The sequence below is a fragment of the Balaenoptera physalus genome (assembly GCF_965194825.1).
Source record: "Balaenoptera physalus genome assembly, chromosome: 19".
Classification (NCBI taxonomy): Eukaryota; Metazoa; Chordata; class Mammalia; order Artiodactyla; family Balaenopteridae; genus Balaenoptera; species Balaenoptera physalus.
This window is the reverse complement of record NC_138900.1, coordinates 66147437-66167092: the sequence shown is the minus strand read 5'-3', so window position 1 is coordinate 66167092 and position 19656 is coordinate 66147437. Positions and strand designations below refer to the sequence as shown.

Below are 19656 nucleotides of genomic sequence, written 5' to 3'. Positions count from 1 at the left end.
CTGCTGAGAAATCAGCTGTTCACCTTATGGGAGTTCCCTTGTATGTTATTTGTCATTTTTCCCTTGTTGCTTTTAATAATTTTTCTTTGTCTTTAATTTTTGTCAGTTTGATTACTATGTGTCTTGGTGTGTTTCTCCTTGGATTTATCCTGCCTGGAACTCTCTGTGCTTCCTGGACTTGGGTGGCTATTTCCTTTCCCATGTTAGGGAAGTTTTCGACTATAATCTCTTCAAATATTTTCTCAGGTCCTTTCTCTCTCTCTTCTCCTTTTGGGACAGAATCATGCAAATGTTGGTGCGTTTAATGTTGTCCCAGAGGTCTCTTAGGCTGTCTTCATTTCTTTTCATTCTCTTTTCTTTGGATATTAGCAGTATTAACCTTTTGTCATCTATTTGGCAAGTGAGTTTCTTTTGACATTTTAAAATAGAGGCAAAGTGAGTTCCACCTTTTCATTTGCTTTGTTTTGCATTTTGTACACCTGTGAGACCCAGGTTCATCACAGATGTTCCTTTGTGGAGTTTCTCCATCAGTCAGCCAAACCTGTGTGGTGGTCTCCGGGTGTTGTCTCTGGGGAAACTGTAAGATATGTAGCAAGAGAGAGTAACGGAAGACTTCTGTATAATCAGAAAACTCAAAGGTATGCCACATAGTAAAATTAACTGGAGGTACAGCTCAGGGCAAATTCTTAGAATTGCTAGTAGAGGCATAAGAAGTCCTCATGAAGATGTAGACAGACTTTGGGGGGCAGACAGAGAAGGACTCCTCAGTCCTTCTTTTCCTGCTTCTGTGCTTCTCAGTTCAGCTTTCCTGGGACAGCAGACACTGTGACGGTAGGATCAAGGCCTCTTCTTCACCAAGGTGGCTTAGCAGCTAGGAGAATTTTCACTTTGAGAAATTAAAAAAATGAAAAACAAACATGGTAAAACAGGCATATTCCTAGTCATCCCCAATAAATAACAGTTAAGTCTTCTGTCATATTTGCTTTTGAAATCTCTACCTTTTTTAAAAGAAAACCTCTCAGCCAGCATTTAAGTCCCTCCTGATCACCCCTCTCCTTCCCGCTCCCAAGAAGCAGCCACTATTGTGGGTTGAGTTTACTTGTATATACATACTCCTGTAACCTCCCCAATGTATAATATTGTTTTATGGTACTTTAATTTTAAGAAATATATCATACCATAAGTATTGTGCATCTGCCTTTTCCCCCGTCAACTTGTGTTTTTAAATTCTGTCCACGTTAATACGTTTAAGTCTGGTTCAGTCTTCTTGAACACTATGTGGTGGTTCATAATTTGAAGAGGCCACATGTGTTCCTTTGCTCATTTTTATTTTTTTCATACAGTGTACACAGTGTTACAGCGAACAAGCTCTTACGTGTCTTCAGATGCAGATAAATTTGTAAATTTCTCTAAGGAATATATCCAGAAGTGGTGTTGCCGGGGTAGTGGGCTGTGAGATTCGCAGTTTTACTAGATGCTGACCAGTTATTTTTTTGGAGTGATTCTTCACTCCAAATATAACATAGTTGTATTTTCCTCTTTGCACACCTGTCACGAGGGTGTGCACAGGCAAGTCACCGAAAATGACAGGAATGCTCTGTGTTTATTCACAAAGTAGCTGTCTTTGTGGTCTGGGTTCTTTAAGTTATCTCATTTAATCCAATGTCCTCTAAATTCTTTCTAGTTTGAATGATTCAGTTCTAAAAATCTGTGTCAATCTGGGTGAGAAACAACATCTCATTTTAATTTGCAGATGGCTGATAACTCGTGAAGATGCACATTTAAGAAATAAAATTATAGGCAATTTGGATTTCTCTTATTTGCGTATCCTTAATCTTTGCCCTTTTTCTCTATCGTTATTTTTTCTTATTGATTTGTGGGTTTTATTTATTTAATCTGGGTCGATTTCTGTTTAATATACGCAAAACATTTTCTCATAGTCAACAGTCCTTTGCTTTTTTTTTTTTAATTTACTTATTTTTATTATTTATTTATTTTTGGCTGTGTTGGGTCTTCGTTTCTGTGTGAGGGCTTTCTCTAGTTGTGGCAAGCGGGGGCCACTCTTCATTGCGGTGCGCGGGTCTCTCACTATCGTGGCCTCTCTTGTTGCGGAGCACAGGCTCCAGACGCGCAGGCTCAGTAGTTGTGGCTCACGGGCCTAGTTGCTCCACGGCATGTGGGATCTTCCCAGACCAGGTCTCGAACCCGTGTCCCCTGCATTAGCAGGCAGATTCTCAACCACTGCGCCACCAGGGAAGCCCAGTCTTTTGCTTTTTAACTTCATTTACAGTGACTTTTGCAAAAGTTACCGCTTTAGTCAAAGTGACTTTTGCAAAAGTTACAGCGTTAATCAAAGTTACGCACTTTTAACTTTGGGTTTAAGTAATCATTGTCGTCCCGAGGTTTTGAAGGTCTTCAGTTTCACTAGTTCATTTTGGTAGCTTTCATTTCCAGCTCATCTGGGTCCAACATTGTATGGTTGGCAGTTCCGTGTGTCATTCATAGGCGTCTCATAGGGTTAGTCTAATTATGACTGGAATATGTATAATGATAGTCGTGTGTGAGACAAGTCTGATCTTATTTCCCTGCGCCCCAAACTTCTTCCATCCCGAAGCAGACATTTGGTTATGGTGGGTGTTAAGGCCAAAGTCATGTCCACAGAGGCAGAAACCAAAGTGCTCCCAGCCTTGGTGAGCAAGAGGTGGGTGGTCCTAGCCCAGCAGGTTTCCTGGCCCAGAAGCTCCAGGTCCGGCCCTGACACGGCACGATGGTGCTTCCATTTGTTAGTGTCTTGGGAAGGTGAGTGAGACGTTAGTGAGTCTGCACGTTTACTACTCAGTGTTTACACGTTTGCTTTCTGTATTTTGATAATTGGGTTTCCCAGAGGAGAAGACAAGCCACAGAAAGGGGCACAGGGAGGAGGGTGCCACGCACCTGTGTTTTATTGCTTCAGAGCGCTTTGGGCCGTGATGGACTTCCAGGGCACGGGCAGGGCGAGCATGTCAGTGGCTCGTCGTAAAATGAGAGGATGATTCAGGGGCAGGGGTGGGTAGGGACACTACAAACTTAAAATGAGAAGGCTTTATAGCGCTTGGTGAGAATCTCACAATTTTCAGTGTCCTAGCAATAATAAGTCAACAATAATAAATCAGTTGTTTTTATAGAATTTGGTCTTTTGAGCCCCCTGCCTGTTGGAGCTATTTGATTAACTATTTTCAGTGGTATTTCTGTGGGCGGGTGACAGAAAGTTGCTACTGAGAGGCCCAGTCTGTGCTCCTGTTTTGGGGGCAAATACACCAAATAGGCGCTATTTTCCCTCTTACAGGAAACCAAACCAGAGCAACCCCAGCTTGCAGGGTGGGCGCGGGGTCAGGAGCCGAGCAATGTTTTGATGCATCCCTCCTTTGGCTTCAGGCCTCCTGCAGTTACTGGCATGTGGGGTATAAATAAGCCATCATTTCTCAGAGCATAGCGTAGAAGCCCAGTCTGTTCTTTGCCTTTGACCCAGAGGAGGCTTTTCTTGGTTAACACTTCACTGTTTAGTTGGTGAATTTTGAAATGCTGGCCGGTCTACCTGAGGCTAAGGCGTTTAGAAAATTCAGACCATGGTTCTAAATCAGAACATTCAAATAATAACAAAAGAAACATTTAAAAGCAAAGGAAATGCAAAGGAAATGCTCACACGTGTATTTTCCCTTCTACACCAAACTCTTAAATATTGAGACAGAGAGTGAGGTTTTGAATTTATAATATATAATTTGTCCATTTCTTCCCTTGATGGTAAGTGTTTTAATGACACCTGGAATAATACTTGTATAATATTTTGATCAGTTGTAAGTCTAAAGTGGGCTTAAATTCCATCATAATTAGAAATACCCTTTTCCCATAATGTATGAGCTTTATGACAGAAATCGGAAGTTAAAAACCAACATTTAATTTTGTATTTGCATGCAGAAGAAAACGCTTTCTATTCTGTTTGATATGCTGATGTGAAATGTGAGAAATGTGGCTTTTGTTAAACATGGCTGAAATTGGAAGGGTCATCTTGGGAAGAGGTGAAATGGGCAAGTTGTTGGCTTTGAAGTCGGCTTTGGGCATATTTTATGTCTCTTGTTAAGCAGTTGCTTGTTGAGCCTTCCTGTTTTGGGGCTGGGGTGGGCGGTGTTGAAGTAGTAGAAGCGTACCTGCCTCAACCATGAGAAGAGGAAAGCAGGCCACCTCCTGGACATAGAGCAGGCTCTCAGAATTGTAGGGAAACATTTATCCTTTTCTTCTGCTTTGCTGATTGTCAGGACTACAGTCTCTTTATTTTTGGAAGTCGAATCTCATCCGCTGCTTCACAGAGAAACCTAATCCTTCTGGTTAGCAAAGTAGGAAAGGGTAAAGGAAAACGGTGCCTCTGAGGGACATTGCTAACCTTAAAAAAGCGAGCTGGGAAGTTGACCTGGCCCCCAGAAAGCACCGAGTGAAGATTTCCCCTTGGCCATGTTTAATTGGACAGATATGGTTGCCTTGCCAGGAAGAACCGATGGGCCGTTTTCACTGTTTCACTGTGTTTGCAAAGTGATTACATAATGCATTTGAGGATCTTGGTTTGTCTTTCTGGCTGGAAAGAGTGTGCAAATACAAGGGCATCTTTGGGACTTTGGAGGAACAGGTGTCCTGTGAGAAACCGAGGACCGGTCAGGAGGCGACCTGGGTTCTAACTCATGAGTCAACATCCTTTGCCAGTGACACCCTCACTGTCCTCCCGGTGCTGATGGACAGGGGAGGAAACCCAGAATAGCCAAGCCTGTCTGAGGAGTATTAGTGGGGAGTCGAGAAGTGTCTGAAATCTGAGAAGGGGTCCGGGGTGAGGTGATGGCAGAGTCAGACTCTGCTTACCTCCTGGTCTCACGAGTGGGTGGCGAGACCGAGAGGGTGTGCGTGCACCAGGAAGAAGTGTCCGGGCATGACAGGTGGGCCTCAGCTGGAGTGGGGCTCCCTTGGCCAGGGATACCTGTCGTGGAGCTGGACAGGGTCCGCGTCCTCTGGCTGGCAGGGCGAGGCTTCTCGAGGCTGCTGTGGGCACCAAGACTGTTCATCTTTGCAGGGGTGGAGTCGGTTGGGAAGGAGTCGCGTTGAGTATGTAGGCGCTGTCAGCTGTCCTTGGGAACTATTGGTTAGCATTCCGAATATTCTAGGTGTTGAATAGGAGATGCCTATGGGCTGTATCCAGGTTTTGGGTTTCACATTCTTCCCATCCTAGGATGAGCTAGCTGCTCAGTGTTTTTCCAGATCTGCTACATTATTAAAAAAAAAAAAAAAAAAAAAAGGCATTTCATGCAGTTATAGTAATAGCTAAGAAAAGCAGCGAGCTGGGGGACACACAGGGGTTTGGAACCAGCACTCTGCTGTTGCAAGGGTGTCCTCGGAGCAGCTGTGTCAGGAAGCCTGGGGACCAGTTGCCTGACACCCCTGAGCCTGGCGGAGCCCCCTCCCCACCAGCTGCCACCCCTGCCTCTGCCTCCTTTTTCAGCCTCAGAAGTAAAGGTTTTTATTTATTTATTTTCCTTATTTATTTATTATTTTGGCTGCGTTGGGTCTTAGTTGCGACACGCGGGATCTTTCATTTTGGCGCGGGCTCTTCCTTGCGGCGCGAGGGCTTCTCTCTAGTTGTGGCGTGCGGGTTTTCTCTCTCTAGTTGTGGTGCGCAGGCTCCAGGGCGCGTGGGCTCTCTAGTTTGCGGCCCGCGGGCTCTCTCATTGAGGTACGTGAGCTCAATTGTTGTGGCGCGCGGACTTAGTTGTCCCGCGGCATGTGGGATCTTAGTTCCCCCACCGGGGATCGAACCCGAGTCCCCTGCGTTGGAAGGCGTATTCTTTACCACTGGACCACCAGGGGAGTCCCTCGGAAGTAAAGTTTTAACCATATTTTATTAAGGGATATAGTTATCCCCTAATTTAGTGCAAACAAAAATGCGCTAAATTTCCAATCAATACTGCCTTTTGGCTTTACTTGGAAAACTGTGTGAGTTTACCGCAGGTGGGAAACAAGCCCGCAGCGCTCCTCCACTCTTCCTCCTCCCACTCTCTCCTGCCTGCCGGGGGCCACAGCTGGGTTCCAGCTGGGCTCCCCCATCCTTTCCTGCCACCTCTGCCTTACCTGGTGGTGCAGTGGCCTCCTCACGGGACCCCCCACCTGCGTCTCCAGGTGTGTCTCCGCTGGCTCCACCCACAGGTTACCCGGTCCAGGCTGCTTTTCTACCTGAGACTCTTCAGTGCTTCTGCATTTCCTGTGGACTCCCGGCTCTGGCAGGACCAGGAGACCACCCCCTTTCCAGCCTTATCTTGTGTGCCCACCAGCTTGCTTCAGAGACTGTCTTAGTGCTGTGCCCTTCCAACGTGGCAGGGACCCTCATAAGTGGCATTTATGGGGAGCATGGGGCTAAGTTCCCTCTAATTGCAGGTGCCAAGGCTGGTGCAGTGCATAGAATTATGATGTTAACTTTGTCATCTTCCATTCCGATGCAGAGTGTGTGCACGTCTCAGCCACGGCTGGCACAGGTACTGCCTCCGTTAATCTCCGTTAGTCTTCTCTTCGAGGGAAGTTGCCTCAGGAAGCAGCGTGTGTTCCTTGGGTTCTCCTGTAGGGGCAAGAGAGTGGAAAAGAGGGAGAGAGAAAACTCTTCTCACCCATTCCCACCCGCAGAGACTGAATAGACTTCCTGCACATTCAGACACATGCTCTGGGAGCAGGGGTTTTCGGTAACGCCCGTCACACAGTACTGACCTCACTGGACAGGAAGTGCGCCCCTGGCAGTCAGGTCACCAGAGGATGCAGCTTCAGTGTCGACTTGGCCCAGATTCCTGGGCTGTTTTTCCGTCTTGGCAAAACATTTGTTCAATAGCTTTCTGGAAATTTTCTGATTGGAGTATTTGAAGTGGCAACTTAATTTTTTTATTGTGGTAACATATACACAAAGTAAAATTTACCACTTTAACCATTTTTAAGCTACAGTTTAGTGGCATTAAGTATGTTCACATTGTTGTGCAGCCGTCACCACCATCATCTTCAGAACTTTTCCATCTTATCCAGCTGACACTCAGTCCCCATTAAACACTGACTCCCCGTTTTTCCTTCCTCAGCCCCTGCACTCACCATTCTACTTTCTGTCTCTGTGAAATTTGACTATTCTATAGGGACCTCATATAAGTGGAATCGTACAATATTGTCCTTTTGTGACTGCTTATCTCACTCAGCACAACGTCCTCAAGGTTCGGCCAGCCTATAGCAGGTGTCAGACTCTCCTTCCTTTTTAAGGCTGAATAATATTCCATTGCATGGATGGACCCTGTTTTGCTTATCTAACCTCCATCGATGGGCACTTGGGTTGTTTCCCCTTCTTGGCTATTGTGAATAGTGCTGCTATAAACATGGGTGTACAAACATCTCTGAGTCTCTGCTTTCATCTCTTTTGGGTATGTACCTAGAAATAGGATATAGCTGTATCATATGGTAATTCCATGGTTAATTTAAATTTCCTCAAGTCCAGCTCACCCATTTTTCTCCCCCTTCCCAACTTTTTTTTACTTGTTGCCATTTTTGGAACAGACACTTTCAAAACAGACTTTCACAAGCTACTGTATGTCATAGAGTAGCAAGGAAAGTATTTGAATCGGCAGCCTGCAACCCAAATTTGGCACTTAGAAAGCAGCTGTGGGCAGCACGGTTTGCTGTGCTAACTTTAACCATCTTGGGTAGGACGGCGTTAACGCTGGTCTTGGGTAAGATGGCGTTAACGCTGGTGAGTTTTTCTAGGGGGAAGGATCTGTGGTGCTGCATGTACACTGGCCTTAATGCTATTTTAAGGGCACTTTCCCTGATGACTTATGGGAAGGTTTATGGAACAGTCAGAGGATGTGGAATTGTTCTGAGCCACTGTTTAAAAAAAAAGATTTTTCCATCATGTGAAAAATACTGAACATTTCTTGAAGGAGCAGTTGGGTCAGAATGACATTGTTCCACTTCGGTGATTTTATTATCTTTTGGGAACATTAAGAAAAACCCACTAAGCGTTGCTGTATTTACTAGCACTGCATCATACTTTTGCTTTTCTTCTGATTGTTAGTGACATTTCTGTGGATGGTTTGTCTGCTCGTGCAGGTTCATCTCTTGTGTGATATTAGCAGCACCTTTTCTTGACACGGTGTGCAGAGATTCTTGACAGTTTGGTCATCCTGGCTAAAAACCTTAGACTTGCTTGGAAGTCTGAGCGGGTGCTGGGAGGTGGTGCGTTGTCTCTAGCAGGTCGGAGGATCGCTGGGCTCAGATGCGAAAATCACCCACTGGCTCGGCAGATGCTGTGGGGTGGCACTGCTGCTTCAGTGTGCTGCAGACAGCCGGGACACACTCGGATGCGCCTTGGGTCTGTGCCCTGCATCTCACCGGCAGAGTGTCCACATGTATCACTAAAGCGCGCGGTTCAGAGAAGACTACCTGCCCCCCCCCCCCAACCCCGGCTCCCAAACTGTCTCGTCAACGAGGCAGCAAGCGGCGCACCTCGTGTACCACGTGCGCTGGTCACTGCTGGAACCGGGAGGGGAGCTGTTCTTTGCACACCACACGGGAAACAAACCGAGGCACCAGTCTTGTGCGGTGAGGGTTTTGGAGTGCCTGGTTGGTGCGAGGGAAGGACGCTGTTTATGGAGAGCACATGAGGTGGTGACAGCCGCTGTGGCCGTCAGGAGGGCCACCTGGCCTTGTGGACATCCCAGAGCAGACGGGGGATCATGAAGACAGCTCAGCGTGGAGCAGAGCTCTTCTCAAGAGCGTGGAGCAGAGCTCTTCTCAAGAGCGCGGTAGACCAGCTCCAGCTGGTCGCCGCCCGGGGTGGGAGTGGCCCTTCCAGCTGGTCCCTGGCATGGTTTGCAAGGATTTTGACAAACCGGGGCCTCTCAGTTGCTGGTGACTCACGTGACATGCAGGTGTCACCCCATCCAAGGTCACAAACAAGCACATTTCGGTATCTAGTTCCTCACAAGTTCTTGTAACTCGCATAACACTCCAGAGCGGAGTCCACATTCTTCCTGGCAGGAGGATAAAACGTGTGTTTTTGTCTGGTGACGAGCAAGGCCGTGGCCTGTTCTTCAGCAGTGGAAGCAGGGAAAGCAGCACCGTCGGGCAGGCCCATCTCGGGGAGGTTTGCCAGGTGCTAACCGCCTTGCCCCAACTAGTTTCTCCACCGTCTGCATCTTGAGCTTGGCTTGGATATGGTCAAAATCCTCACAGAAGCATTGGGTTAGTGTCGTCATCCATTCTGCTGAAAAGACCAGGCCTTGGGGCCGGGGTGGGGTCTGTGATGTGATGAGGTGGACAGCCTTTTGCTGGCCAGACTGCAGTCCCCCTTCTGGAAGGACTGCTGAGTCACCAACCTCTCCAAGCCTGGCTTTCTCTCCCCGAGGTGGGGCAGAGCACTGGCCGTGGAGGTGGGTGTCAGGGTTTTGCTTCAAGGCCGTCCTGGGCAGCCCCAGCTGTGTCTTCGTTTAACAGAATCAGTAGGGGGTTAGGGGGGCCTTCGTGGAACCCTGACACCAGTGATGGTCTCATTTCCATGGGAACTCTCATCGTCTCCAGACTCTGAGTTTCTGCCACACCGTGGTCATAAACCAGGATGTCTCGTTGTGGGTTTGAGAGATTAGGTTTCTAGAGCTTATCAGAATAGACATGGCAGGTTGCTATTTCATTCAGAGTGGTGTTACCTAAAAATAGAATAGTGGCTTCATTGGTGAGTGAGGGTGTTGACTGAATGTGGAGAAGGCCCATGAAATCTCCACAGTGAAAGAAGGGTCAGGCTGAGAAGACAAGGCCAAGGCTGAGGCATGCCTGCTCCACCCCCACCCGCACGTCTATTAATATGTCTGCTGCTTTATGACTTCTTGACTGTAATTTCCAGCAAACGTTTCTTGTTGCAGAGTACGGCGTTTGTGAAAACTTGAGGAAGCTGGAGATCACGGGCGTGTCTTGTCGAGACGTCTACGCGAAGTGTAAGTTAATCTGTCACCATCTTCTGTTAACTTGTTCCAGAAGCAGGTGCTCAGTGACATCAGCCACGGAAAATAAAAGTCCATGGCCCTCAGCCCACAGGTCTGTTCTCAGATACCCTTTAAATTCAGTTTTGACATTGTAGAGACAGAGCTGGTAGTAACAGCACTGAAAAGGTCGGGGGCTGTCTTCTCCCTTTCTGAGTGAATCATGACCCTGATTTTGCAGCGCAGGTGGTTGAAGGTGTCTATCCTCTGGGAAACGTGGCTGCCCTGGAAACAACTCTGGTGTGCTTGGAGGTGCCCGTGTCTCTAGATCCCAGGCCTGCAGCCTGGTTGGAGACGTGGACACCAGGAGCAACTGTGACATGCAGCCGTGACAGCTGCCAGGGCCCCTCCTCGCCACCCTGACCGCACCAGCCCCGGCCCTTCCTTGGCTTGTTTCCTGCAGGCACGTTGAGTCTCCCAGCACCCCCATTTCTTGTCCCCGCCCCTTTGCTTTCCAGAGTCGCCAGCAACGCTCCGTGATGCCTAGAGCCCCCGGCCCCAAGCACCTCTCTGCTGGCCGTTCCTCAGGGCCCTTTGCGTGAGGCTGTGAGGGTGTCTGTTGGCACGGACGTCGCCCAGGGGCAGTGGGCACACCATCCCGCGGGGAGCAGCCCGCCTGTCCCTGCCCAGCGGGGTGTGGCGTGTGTTGTTAACGCTCGGGGCTGGTAGTAAAGGACGGGGTAAGAAGGATCATGACGGCCCGCTTCTCTTTGGCCTAAGGTTGACCTGTTGACCTCTCTGAAAAGGACCTTAAGTGTTCATCTTAAAACCGTCTTGGTAGATTTTGGCTTACACATCCTTTTGAACTCTGCACCAGTTCTGCACTGAACACTTAGACCAGATGGTGCTTCTTACTTAAACACCCAGAGGCTGGGACCGGGCTCCTGCTCGGAAAAACGTGTGATTCAGGATGGAGGGGCTTCCCGGGGGCCGGGCTGCTGGCTGGGAGCCAGCGTGCTGGAGGCTTCCTTCCAGTGCCAGGGCTCGCTCGTTGCTGTCGCTTGCTGTGTTCCCTCGTTTCCGTGGATTCGCTGCTCTCAGAGTCCCCCCGGGAGACGTCTCGCCTCCTGTGTCCCGCATCCCCCACACAGGTAGATTGTGGACTTCTGCGGAGCATCAGCTGTGTGGGGAGACAGCCCGGGGGGGCGCAGTTGGTCCCCGAATCTGGGCTGATTTCTTCACCCCATCAGACTTCTCTCCACCTCGATCCCGTGGCCATTTGGGATGTTGGATTGGCCAGTGTTCCTGGGTTAGAATTTGCTCACGAGTGGGGAGATCTCCTGTTGGAGGCTCTAAGTTCTTCGTGGACCTTCCCCGGCCACCCTGGGCACGTGTGGTTCTCGATGTTGGCCCTCGGCTGTGCCTTCTAGGCTGTTGCCCCCTCCCACCTTCTCTGGGAGCCCTGTGTGTCCCAGCCCCACTTCGGCCACCTCCCAGTATCCCCTTCTCCCCACTTGCCGAGGGGCTCGGGCTGCATCCTCACCCACCCTCAGACGCCATCCCAATCCACTGCCCCGCCCCCGCGTGCCCCTGTCCTTGGTCCTGAAGCCCAGGGCAGGGCTGGTCTGCGCAAGGCCTCCCGCTCCTCCTTCACTGGCAGGTTTGCACTTTGGTTTCTTCTCTGGCCTCTGCTTCATGTCCCACCCACCCAAGAGAATGCGTGTCTCCAGGGGAAGTGGGTCTTGGGGCCCGAGTGGTCACGTCTCGTGAAAATGTAACTCCTTCCTGTCTTGTGGTCTCAGTGGTGAGAACAGTGCCACTTTGAATCCTGCAAAGCCCGGAGTTCCAGGGGTGGAAAGGTGGTTGTGTCCCCTTCCCTCCCCTCCCGCCCTCCATTCTGGGGGTGCCCCCAGGGCCCCGCCCCACTCTCGGCTCCACTGTTGCTCCCCAGAGTCCGTGTCTTAAGTCTCCCAGAGCAGAGAATCCAGGAGGCCGCCCTCGCTATGGGCGTCGTGTCCAAGTCAGAGGTACACTCCCCACAGGAGTCCCTGTGAGTGCACAGAAACGAGAGGTTTCCTGGCTTTTGGGGTGGTCAGCTGTTTCCATGAGGATCTCATATGAGAAGTCCTTATCATCTCACTACTTTTTGAGTTTGTCAGGCCATTTGATGATATCATCTCAAAGCAACTTGAGTTCTCTCTAAGAGTTCTAAGCCCTCAAAATACTCCTGGAGGGAGGCAGATGCTCATACCTGCTAGGTGTTGGGGGCTGAAGCACCCAGAGGAGAACACGTGTGAGAATGAAGGCCCCCACAGAGCTCATCTCAGCTGTGGGCAGAGGGGTTGCCCGGGCCTTGGGGGCATCTGTCCTGTGGAGGGGACATCTGGACACAGGTGGATGGGCAGGTGAGCAGGAGAGAGGGGGAGGTCCAGGTGGGCCAGGGAGAGGGGACAAGGGCCACGGCGAGGTCACAGGCAAAGGAGGACATCTGGAGACTTCTTTGACTGCTGGTTCTCAACCCCTTGAACATGGTTGTCAAATCCAGAGACCGATTCATATTATCTGTTATCAGCACCCCAGAGCGTTTGACCTGCTCCGGCCAAAGCGAGCTTCAGTTTTCATTTTCACAGTGCAGGAACTGTGTTTTTGTGAACTTGCTTTGAAGGCCTTATCTAGGAGAAAATCACTTAGCTTCTGGAATAGGTGGTAGAAGACAGTCGCCCCTAGTTCCTGCTTAGATGGTAGAGTCAGCTACCTCAATCCAGGGGTGAAGGGGTCTGATTGAGTTAGGAGGCTGGCAAACACTGTCCTTTGTCAAAAACAAAACACACGCAACAGGTGAAGGACAATGCCAGATGTGCAGCGGGCAAGCTGGGGATCCTAGTTGGGGCACAGGGTTCCCTACACAGTCACCCCAAATATCTGTGAGCTGCGACCTCTGCCCTCCCACCTCGGTGAGCCCTGCTGATTGTGGTGGGTGGTGGGGAGAGACCCCGGAGGGGGTCCCGAGCGGGCCTGCCATCATGAGTTCCTGGTGTGGATCACTGACTGACAGGAACACCTGTCACCATGATTCCTTCTGGCCAGGCCGGCCTCCTTGGTAACCGCTTGCCTCCCAAGGTTCTGGGGGTCGAGGATGTAGGGCAGCGTGTGATGTCGGTGAGGGACAGGTGTTGAGTCCTGTGAAAATGGTTTCTACAGTCGAGAAGGCAGAACCATCTTCAGCCCTTTCCCTGCTGTGTCTGTTCAGGTATAAACCCTCGTGTGAAGTCGGGCCGTTTCATGAAAATTCTTCCCGATTACGAGCACATGGAATACAGAGATGTTTACACCTGCCGTACGTATCTCCTGCTGGCTTCCGCTTTTGTGGGCGAGCAAGACCGAGAAGCTGCATGGATAGGGCCTCTCACTCACAGCACGAGACAGCTTTGGTGCCGAGAGCGAGCTGACCTCCTTGGCTTTTGCTGGTTCTCACTTTGCTGCAGCGTCCTCCGTGGCTTGGCACAACCAGGGTCACTCTTGAGCGGCGACCCCAGGGCAGCTGCACAGACGGGCTGGGTGTCCGCAGCAGCTTTGGGTTTTTGGATTGTACCAAGCAAGATCACCACGTTGCTGTGCATTTTAACATTTATCGCTTCTTGAGACAGAGTAGAAGCCTCAAAAACCTTTCTATTCTAGAATGGAACATAAGCATTCACATCTAGGCTTTATTAGTCAATCACGTTTTCACAGCATATGTCAATTCAAAAAGTTTACATACACACACACAACAAAAGTGTGTAGAAACAGTTGATTATTTAGGTCCTGATTCCTCCTTCGATTGGCATTACTTGAGCTCTGGAAATTTTCTAAGCCACATTCCATAGGTGATGAATGCTGTCCCTGTCTTTTATTGGGTTGAGCCGAGATGCACTGAAAGCTCTTTTTTTTTTCTTTAAGTTATTAATTTTATTTACTTATTTTTGGCTGCGTTGGGTCTTCGTTGCTGTGTGCGGGCTTTCTCTAGTTGCAGCAAGCGGGGGCTACTCTTCATTGCAGTGCACGGGCTTCTCATTGCGGTGGCTTCTCTTGTTGTGGAGCACGGGCTCTAGGTGCGCGGCTTCAGTAGTTGCGGCACGTGGGCTCAGTAGTTGCGGCCTGCGGGCTCTAGGGTGCACAGGCTTCAGTTGTTGTGGCTCGTGGGCTTAGTTGCTCTGCGGCATGTGGGATCTTCCCGGACCAGGGATCAAACCCGTGTCCCCTGCGTTGGCAGGTGGATTCTTAACCACTGAGCCACCAGGGAAGCCCTGAAAGCTGTTTTTATGTTTTGAGAAGCACAGGGACACCCCTTCTGCTCTTTACTCCACCCCCCGAGTGCTCCTCATGTCAGCGTTGCCGCTGTGGAGCAGACCCACTCCTGAGTCTTAGAGGTGCACGGTTTCGGGACTTCCCTGGTGGTCCAGCGGTTAGGACTTCACCTTCCAATGCAGGGGGCTTGGGTTCAATCCCTGGTCAGGGAGCTAAGATCCCACATGCCTAGCGGCCAAAAAACCCGAAACATAAAGCGGAAGCGATATTGTAACAAAGTCACTAAAGACTTTAAAACTGGTCCACATCAAAAAAGATCTTTTAAAAAAAAAAGGAAGTGCACAGTTTCTAACAAAACCTACTCAGAGTAGAGGAAATAGAGTTGTTTGTGGATTTTCTCCTAACCCCCATCGGACTCCAGCCACCTAGCTGCCATGTGCTGGCTGGTCCCGTTTTACTCAGGGGGTTATCCTGGGGTCCGGACGGGGCTGCCCGGGTGTGGGCAGCATGCTTTGGGGTGGTGTCTGGGCTAACAAACCCACCTTGTGTGTCACCCAGGGCCCGGGGGGATGGGTGCGGGAGCGATCACCACAAGTCTGGGGCTGGGCTGGCTGGTTATGAGGATGCGAGTTCTGTTCTTTTCCCTGCCATCTTGGCAGTAGGCTCTCTAGAACATTTTGTCACGGACTGCGCTGCTGTCCCTGCTTAGCAGTCAGTGAGCCCCGGTGCCTTCTCCAGCCCCACGGGAGAGATGGTGACGTAGCGGGTATTGATGAGAACAGCGGATCAATGACACTGGCTGTGCTGACGGGAACTGGGTGCCGCGGGCTTTTCGATACAAGCAGACAAGCACTTAGAGGTCCATTATGTCACACGGCTGTCACAGGCTTCTTCTGGAACAACAGCCCATCTGGAACTTAATACCATAGGGCTAGTGTGGAATTCTGACCCACCTCTGGGGGTGGCCGGGACCTAGGAAGCACCTAGAGTTGTTTTGGGGGGTGTTCTTTTTGTCCCCAAGCGGTGGGCAGAAGCTTCCTGCAGCTGATGAGGACAAGTCCTGAGTCCAGACTTTCTACCATGCTTCTAGGAGACCACGTCCAGAGTGTCTGGACTAGAGCCACATACCGTGATGCCCCCCAGTTGCTTGTAGCTGTATTGCAGACTTGTTTTAATTGGGGACTACCGTCCCGTTGAGGTGTGAGTGTAGTTATAAAAATACAGTAGAAAACTTGAAAGATCTAGAAAACATAATAAAAATAACCAGTTGTCAGCATTGGTTGCCTTTCTCTGTGGACTGGTCTGTTACCTGGATGGTCTCCTAAAACATCAGGGAAAAACTTACATGCATGAAAAAAAAAACAGTTTCAACTGAATTTGAAAGCTCTGTATGCCCAGGTGTTCTGTGTTCCAGTGTCCTAGTGTGTCCTAACCGAGGGCAGCTCGGAATTCGTCCTCTGACACTCACCAAAGCTCCAGAGACGTGTGCTGTGACGACTGGCTTGTAAGGAACGAGGCCCTGGGGCTGTTCCTCATCCACTTGTGCTCTTCCTAGAGCCGTGGGGCCTCGTGTCCCCTGGTCCCCTGAAGTCCTCTGGGCCACGTTCCCTTGGACCCAAGAGATGATATCTCCCCACAGCCTTGTGGCCCAGATCAGCTGCTCTTGGTGTGTGTATGCAGCTTCCTGAGAGTCTTGATAATCCATGTCTGTAAGGCGTTGGGAGTGTCCTAGGGGATATATTGCCTTTACGACCGGTCTGACATGTGTCTGCGTGTGCTAATCGTTGGTGAGTGTCCGAGTGCACTTTGAACTTAAAAATAACGTCGTGTCCCTGTAGGGCTCTGGGTTTTGAGGTTCATACCCAGCATCTTGGCAGTGCTTGAGATTGCTCGAGTAGATACGAGGAATTTGGTGGACCCCCCCCCCCCCCCCCACTGGTGAGGAGACGGACAGACCACTTTTAATCCTCAGGTGCAGATAACACAGGGTAGAGTCTTTGGAGGGGAAGGCCCCTCCAAAGTCCAGTCTGCCAGGTGGAGCCAGGAACACATTGCAGGATGGTTACTGAGGAAGGAAGGAGACCATTGGTAAGAATAAAATAGAAGGGTGCGCCTGGAAAGGGCAGTGGGGCACCAACGGTGAGCATGTCTGAGAGAGGAGAGGCCCTCTGCTGATTACGTGTCTATGGAATGTTTCTCCTGATTTTGTTCTGTGTGTTGATTTTGTATCCTGCAAGGTTACTGAATTCATTTTTTAGCTCTAATAGCGTTTTGGTGGTGTCCTTAGGATTTTCTATATATAGTATCATGTCATCTGCAAATAGTGACTGTCTTAACTTCTTCTTTTTCAATTTGAATACCTTTTATTTCTTTTTCTTGCCTAATTGCTCTGGCTAGGACTTCCAATCCTACATGGAATGAAAGTGGGGAGAGTGGGTATCCTTGTCTTTCAAAAGACTTCAGCTTTTCATTTTGAGTGTGATACTGGCTGTGGGTTTGTCATACATGGCCTTTACTGTGTTGAGGTACGTTCTCTCCATACCCATTTGTCATAAATGGATGTTGAATTTTGTCAGAAGCCTTGTCTGCATGTACTGAGATGATCATGTGATTTTTTGGCCTTCATTTTGTGAATGTGGTGCAGCACATTGATTGGTTTGTGGATGTTGCACCATCCTTGCGTCCCTGGGATAAATCCCACTGGATCGTGGTTTGTGATCCATTTTGGTTTGCTGATATTTTGTTGAGGATTTTTGCATCCATGTTCATCAGGAATATTGGCCTGCAATTTTTTTTTCTCGTGCTGTCTGTGTCTGGTTTTAGTATCAGGGTAATGCCGCCTCATAGATTGAGTTTGGAACTGTTCCCTCCTCTGATTTTATTTTAATTACCAACAGCTTCTAGCAAGTGGCAGGAGATACCATTAGTTGTATGATTTTCCTTTGGGCAAGAAACCTCAGTTCTGCAGCGACAGATGTGGTGATGTTACGGCCTTGCTGGGTGGTGGGCCGCTGTCCCGAGTGTGGTGGGCAATGGCAGCTGCTGGTAGGACAGCAGGGAAGCGACTGCTCAGTATCAGAGCATGCTGTGCAAGGAGAGTTGGGTCTTTTGGGTTGGGTGTTGTCCAGTGTGTCGGAGTTTCCCACTTGGCTTGTTAAGTGACCCTTCCTGTTGGCAGATGAGAACCCTGACTAGGACCCTTTTCCTGTTAGCTCCTGAGCTGAGCCGTCCCTTAGCCATCTTGGACTATTGTTCCTATTTTGGGGAGTAGGAGGGTTGCGTTAGAGCCAGGGATGGTTTTCTGAACACAGCCATGCTGACCTCGGGGATCAATGGTTGGAAGAGTCTCTGAGCTGGTGTTCATTCTGGAAGGCCCAAGTCCTGCTTCGTGGAGCTGAGAGCAGGAGTGTTGTCGTTATTCTGACTGAGTTTAAGTGTGGTTCTCTGGTATTTGGGTCCCCTTGCCCACGAATGCCTGTCTTCTGTGGTCTCCTAAGAGCTGGGACCTTTGAGCACACCTGCCTCTGACAGGAAAGCACCCGAAGGGTCTGACCCAGTCCACTTGCTGTCTTAGGTCCAAAGTCTGCCGTCTGCACCTGATCCGGTGTCATTGGGACTTAATCCCGTTTACTCTCCTGCATGGTCAGTGGTTGTTTGGAAACAGCGTCGGGAGGGCTTGTTGAGCTGGGATCTTCTTCCAGGCAAGGAGCCCTGGGGTGTGGTCAGCGCCTGGGCCAGGAGGTGCCGTGGATTCTGTCTTAAGCCCGCAGGCCCCTTGTGTGCCCTAGGCAGGGTCCGGGTGCGGGTCAGAGGAGAGCACAGGGGCCGCTGCCCGAGCTCATCGTGCTCCTTACCTCCTGTGGTGGTGACGCCTTAGAGCTGCCCTCCCCAGCAGGCCCCGGGCACAGAAGGTCGCCGTGCGGACAGGCTGCCCTCCCACTCCTGACACCTAGAGTTTCGTGCGACTCCAGTGGACTCCTTCTGTCTGAGTGCTGCCTGGACTTGTTGAGTCTTTCAGGTCGCTTCTGCCGGACTAACTCTGCGACTTCTTAAAGAATACGTTATAAAACACAGGTGTCACGTGGCCTTAGGAAACCGCGTGCCTCACAGTCTGCCTGACGACGATGGTCTCTGACTTCCCCTCGGATTGTCCTGGGTAGGCCCAGGCTGGGCAAGCCAGCGTGGTGTCAGCGGGAGCGAGGGGCACACCCGAGTCTTCTAACGGGGACAGAGCTTAAAATCCAGAGACAGTTGCTGCTCTAAGCACACATGGGAGGCTGAACTTTTATTTCAAAGAGATGCTGCTTTTAAAGCAAAACAAGGAACTCCCCTTTGGGAATTGCTGAGTCTGTGGCATATTCTTTGAACAGTCTTTCCAGGGGCTTCGAGATCAGATTGATTGATCTTGGAAAGAACCAGATGTTGCCAGCAGTCAAGTTGGGAGATGAGGGGAGGAGAGACAAGAGAAGACCATGCTGTATGGACCCATTTAATTTTTTCTCCACTATTTTATCGTGAAATTTTAAAAACACACAGAAAAGTAGAAAGAATTGTACAGTGAACACCCATTTACCCGATTCCATAGCGCCCTGCTCCACTTCACTCCCATACACCCGTCCCTCCATCCGTCCTGTTTTGCGATGCATTTCAAGGTAACTGGCAGCCATCAGTCGATTTCACCCCTAAACACCTGAGTGTGTGTTGCACTGTCTGAGTTCAGTATTTGTTTATGGCTCCTGACCCTGCTTATTATTGCTGGTTTAACAAACACAAAACCCATCAGGGTATGGCCATAAAATAACCACTGACTTTAATGTGTGTCTTGTAAACCGACTCAGAGGATTGCACACAGCATGAGTGGCAGGTGCCCTGCAGACCATCAAGGCTCATTTAGAGAAGTGTGTCTTCAGGCTGAAACTTTGGGGAACAGTTGGTAGTTTCCCACCAGCCGTCTGCATGCCCTGCAGGCTTGGGATGGTTCTGGCCTCACATTCCTCTTCCCTGTACCCCGGACCAAGTGGTGGCTGGAGAGCTGCTGTCTGGGCTCAGGTCCCTCTGGGCCTTGCTGCTTGGTCTTCCTTCCTAAGTCTGTTGTGATGATGCAGCTCCAGCACTTGGAGACCGTCCATGGCTCCCACTGGGTATTCGCCAGGGTTTTCAGACACAGAACCAATTTCTTCGTATATAAAGAGATTATTATAAGGAATTAGATGGCACAGCTATGGAGGCTGACAAGTCCCAGGGTCTCCAGTCAGCAGGCTGGAGACCCACCGGAGCTGATGGTGTAGTCCCAGTCCGAAATCTGGCAGCCTCCAGACCCCGCAAGAGCCCATGTTTCAGTTCGAATCCAGAGGCTGGA

The 19656-nt window shown here is 50.0% G+C and overlaps 1 protein-coding gene across 6 annotated transcripts in view; it reads left to right on the top strand.

The window, feature by feature from the left end:
* Positions 1-19656, top strand: part of FBXO31 (F-box protein 31) — a 44511-nt gene that overhangs the window by 4678 nt on the left and 20177 nt on the right. For 4 of the 6 annotated variants that reach the window (XR_014256647.1, XR_014256648.1, XM_082436911.1 and 1 more), the window contains exons 2-3: positions 9954-10025; positions 13261-13347. Coding sequence is in view for 4 of the 6 variants with exons in the window: in XM_082436911.1 (XP_082293037.1) it covers positions 9954-10025; positions 13261-13347 (159 nt within the window). In the remaining 2 variants the exon portion in view is untranslated. Of the gene's footprint in view, positions 1-9259; positions 9280-9953; positions 10026-13260; positions 13348-19656 lie in introns of those variants that run through there. The other 2 variants (XM_082436912.1, XM_082436910.1) reach the window with 2 other exon arrangements.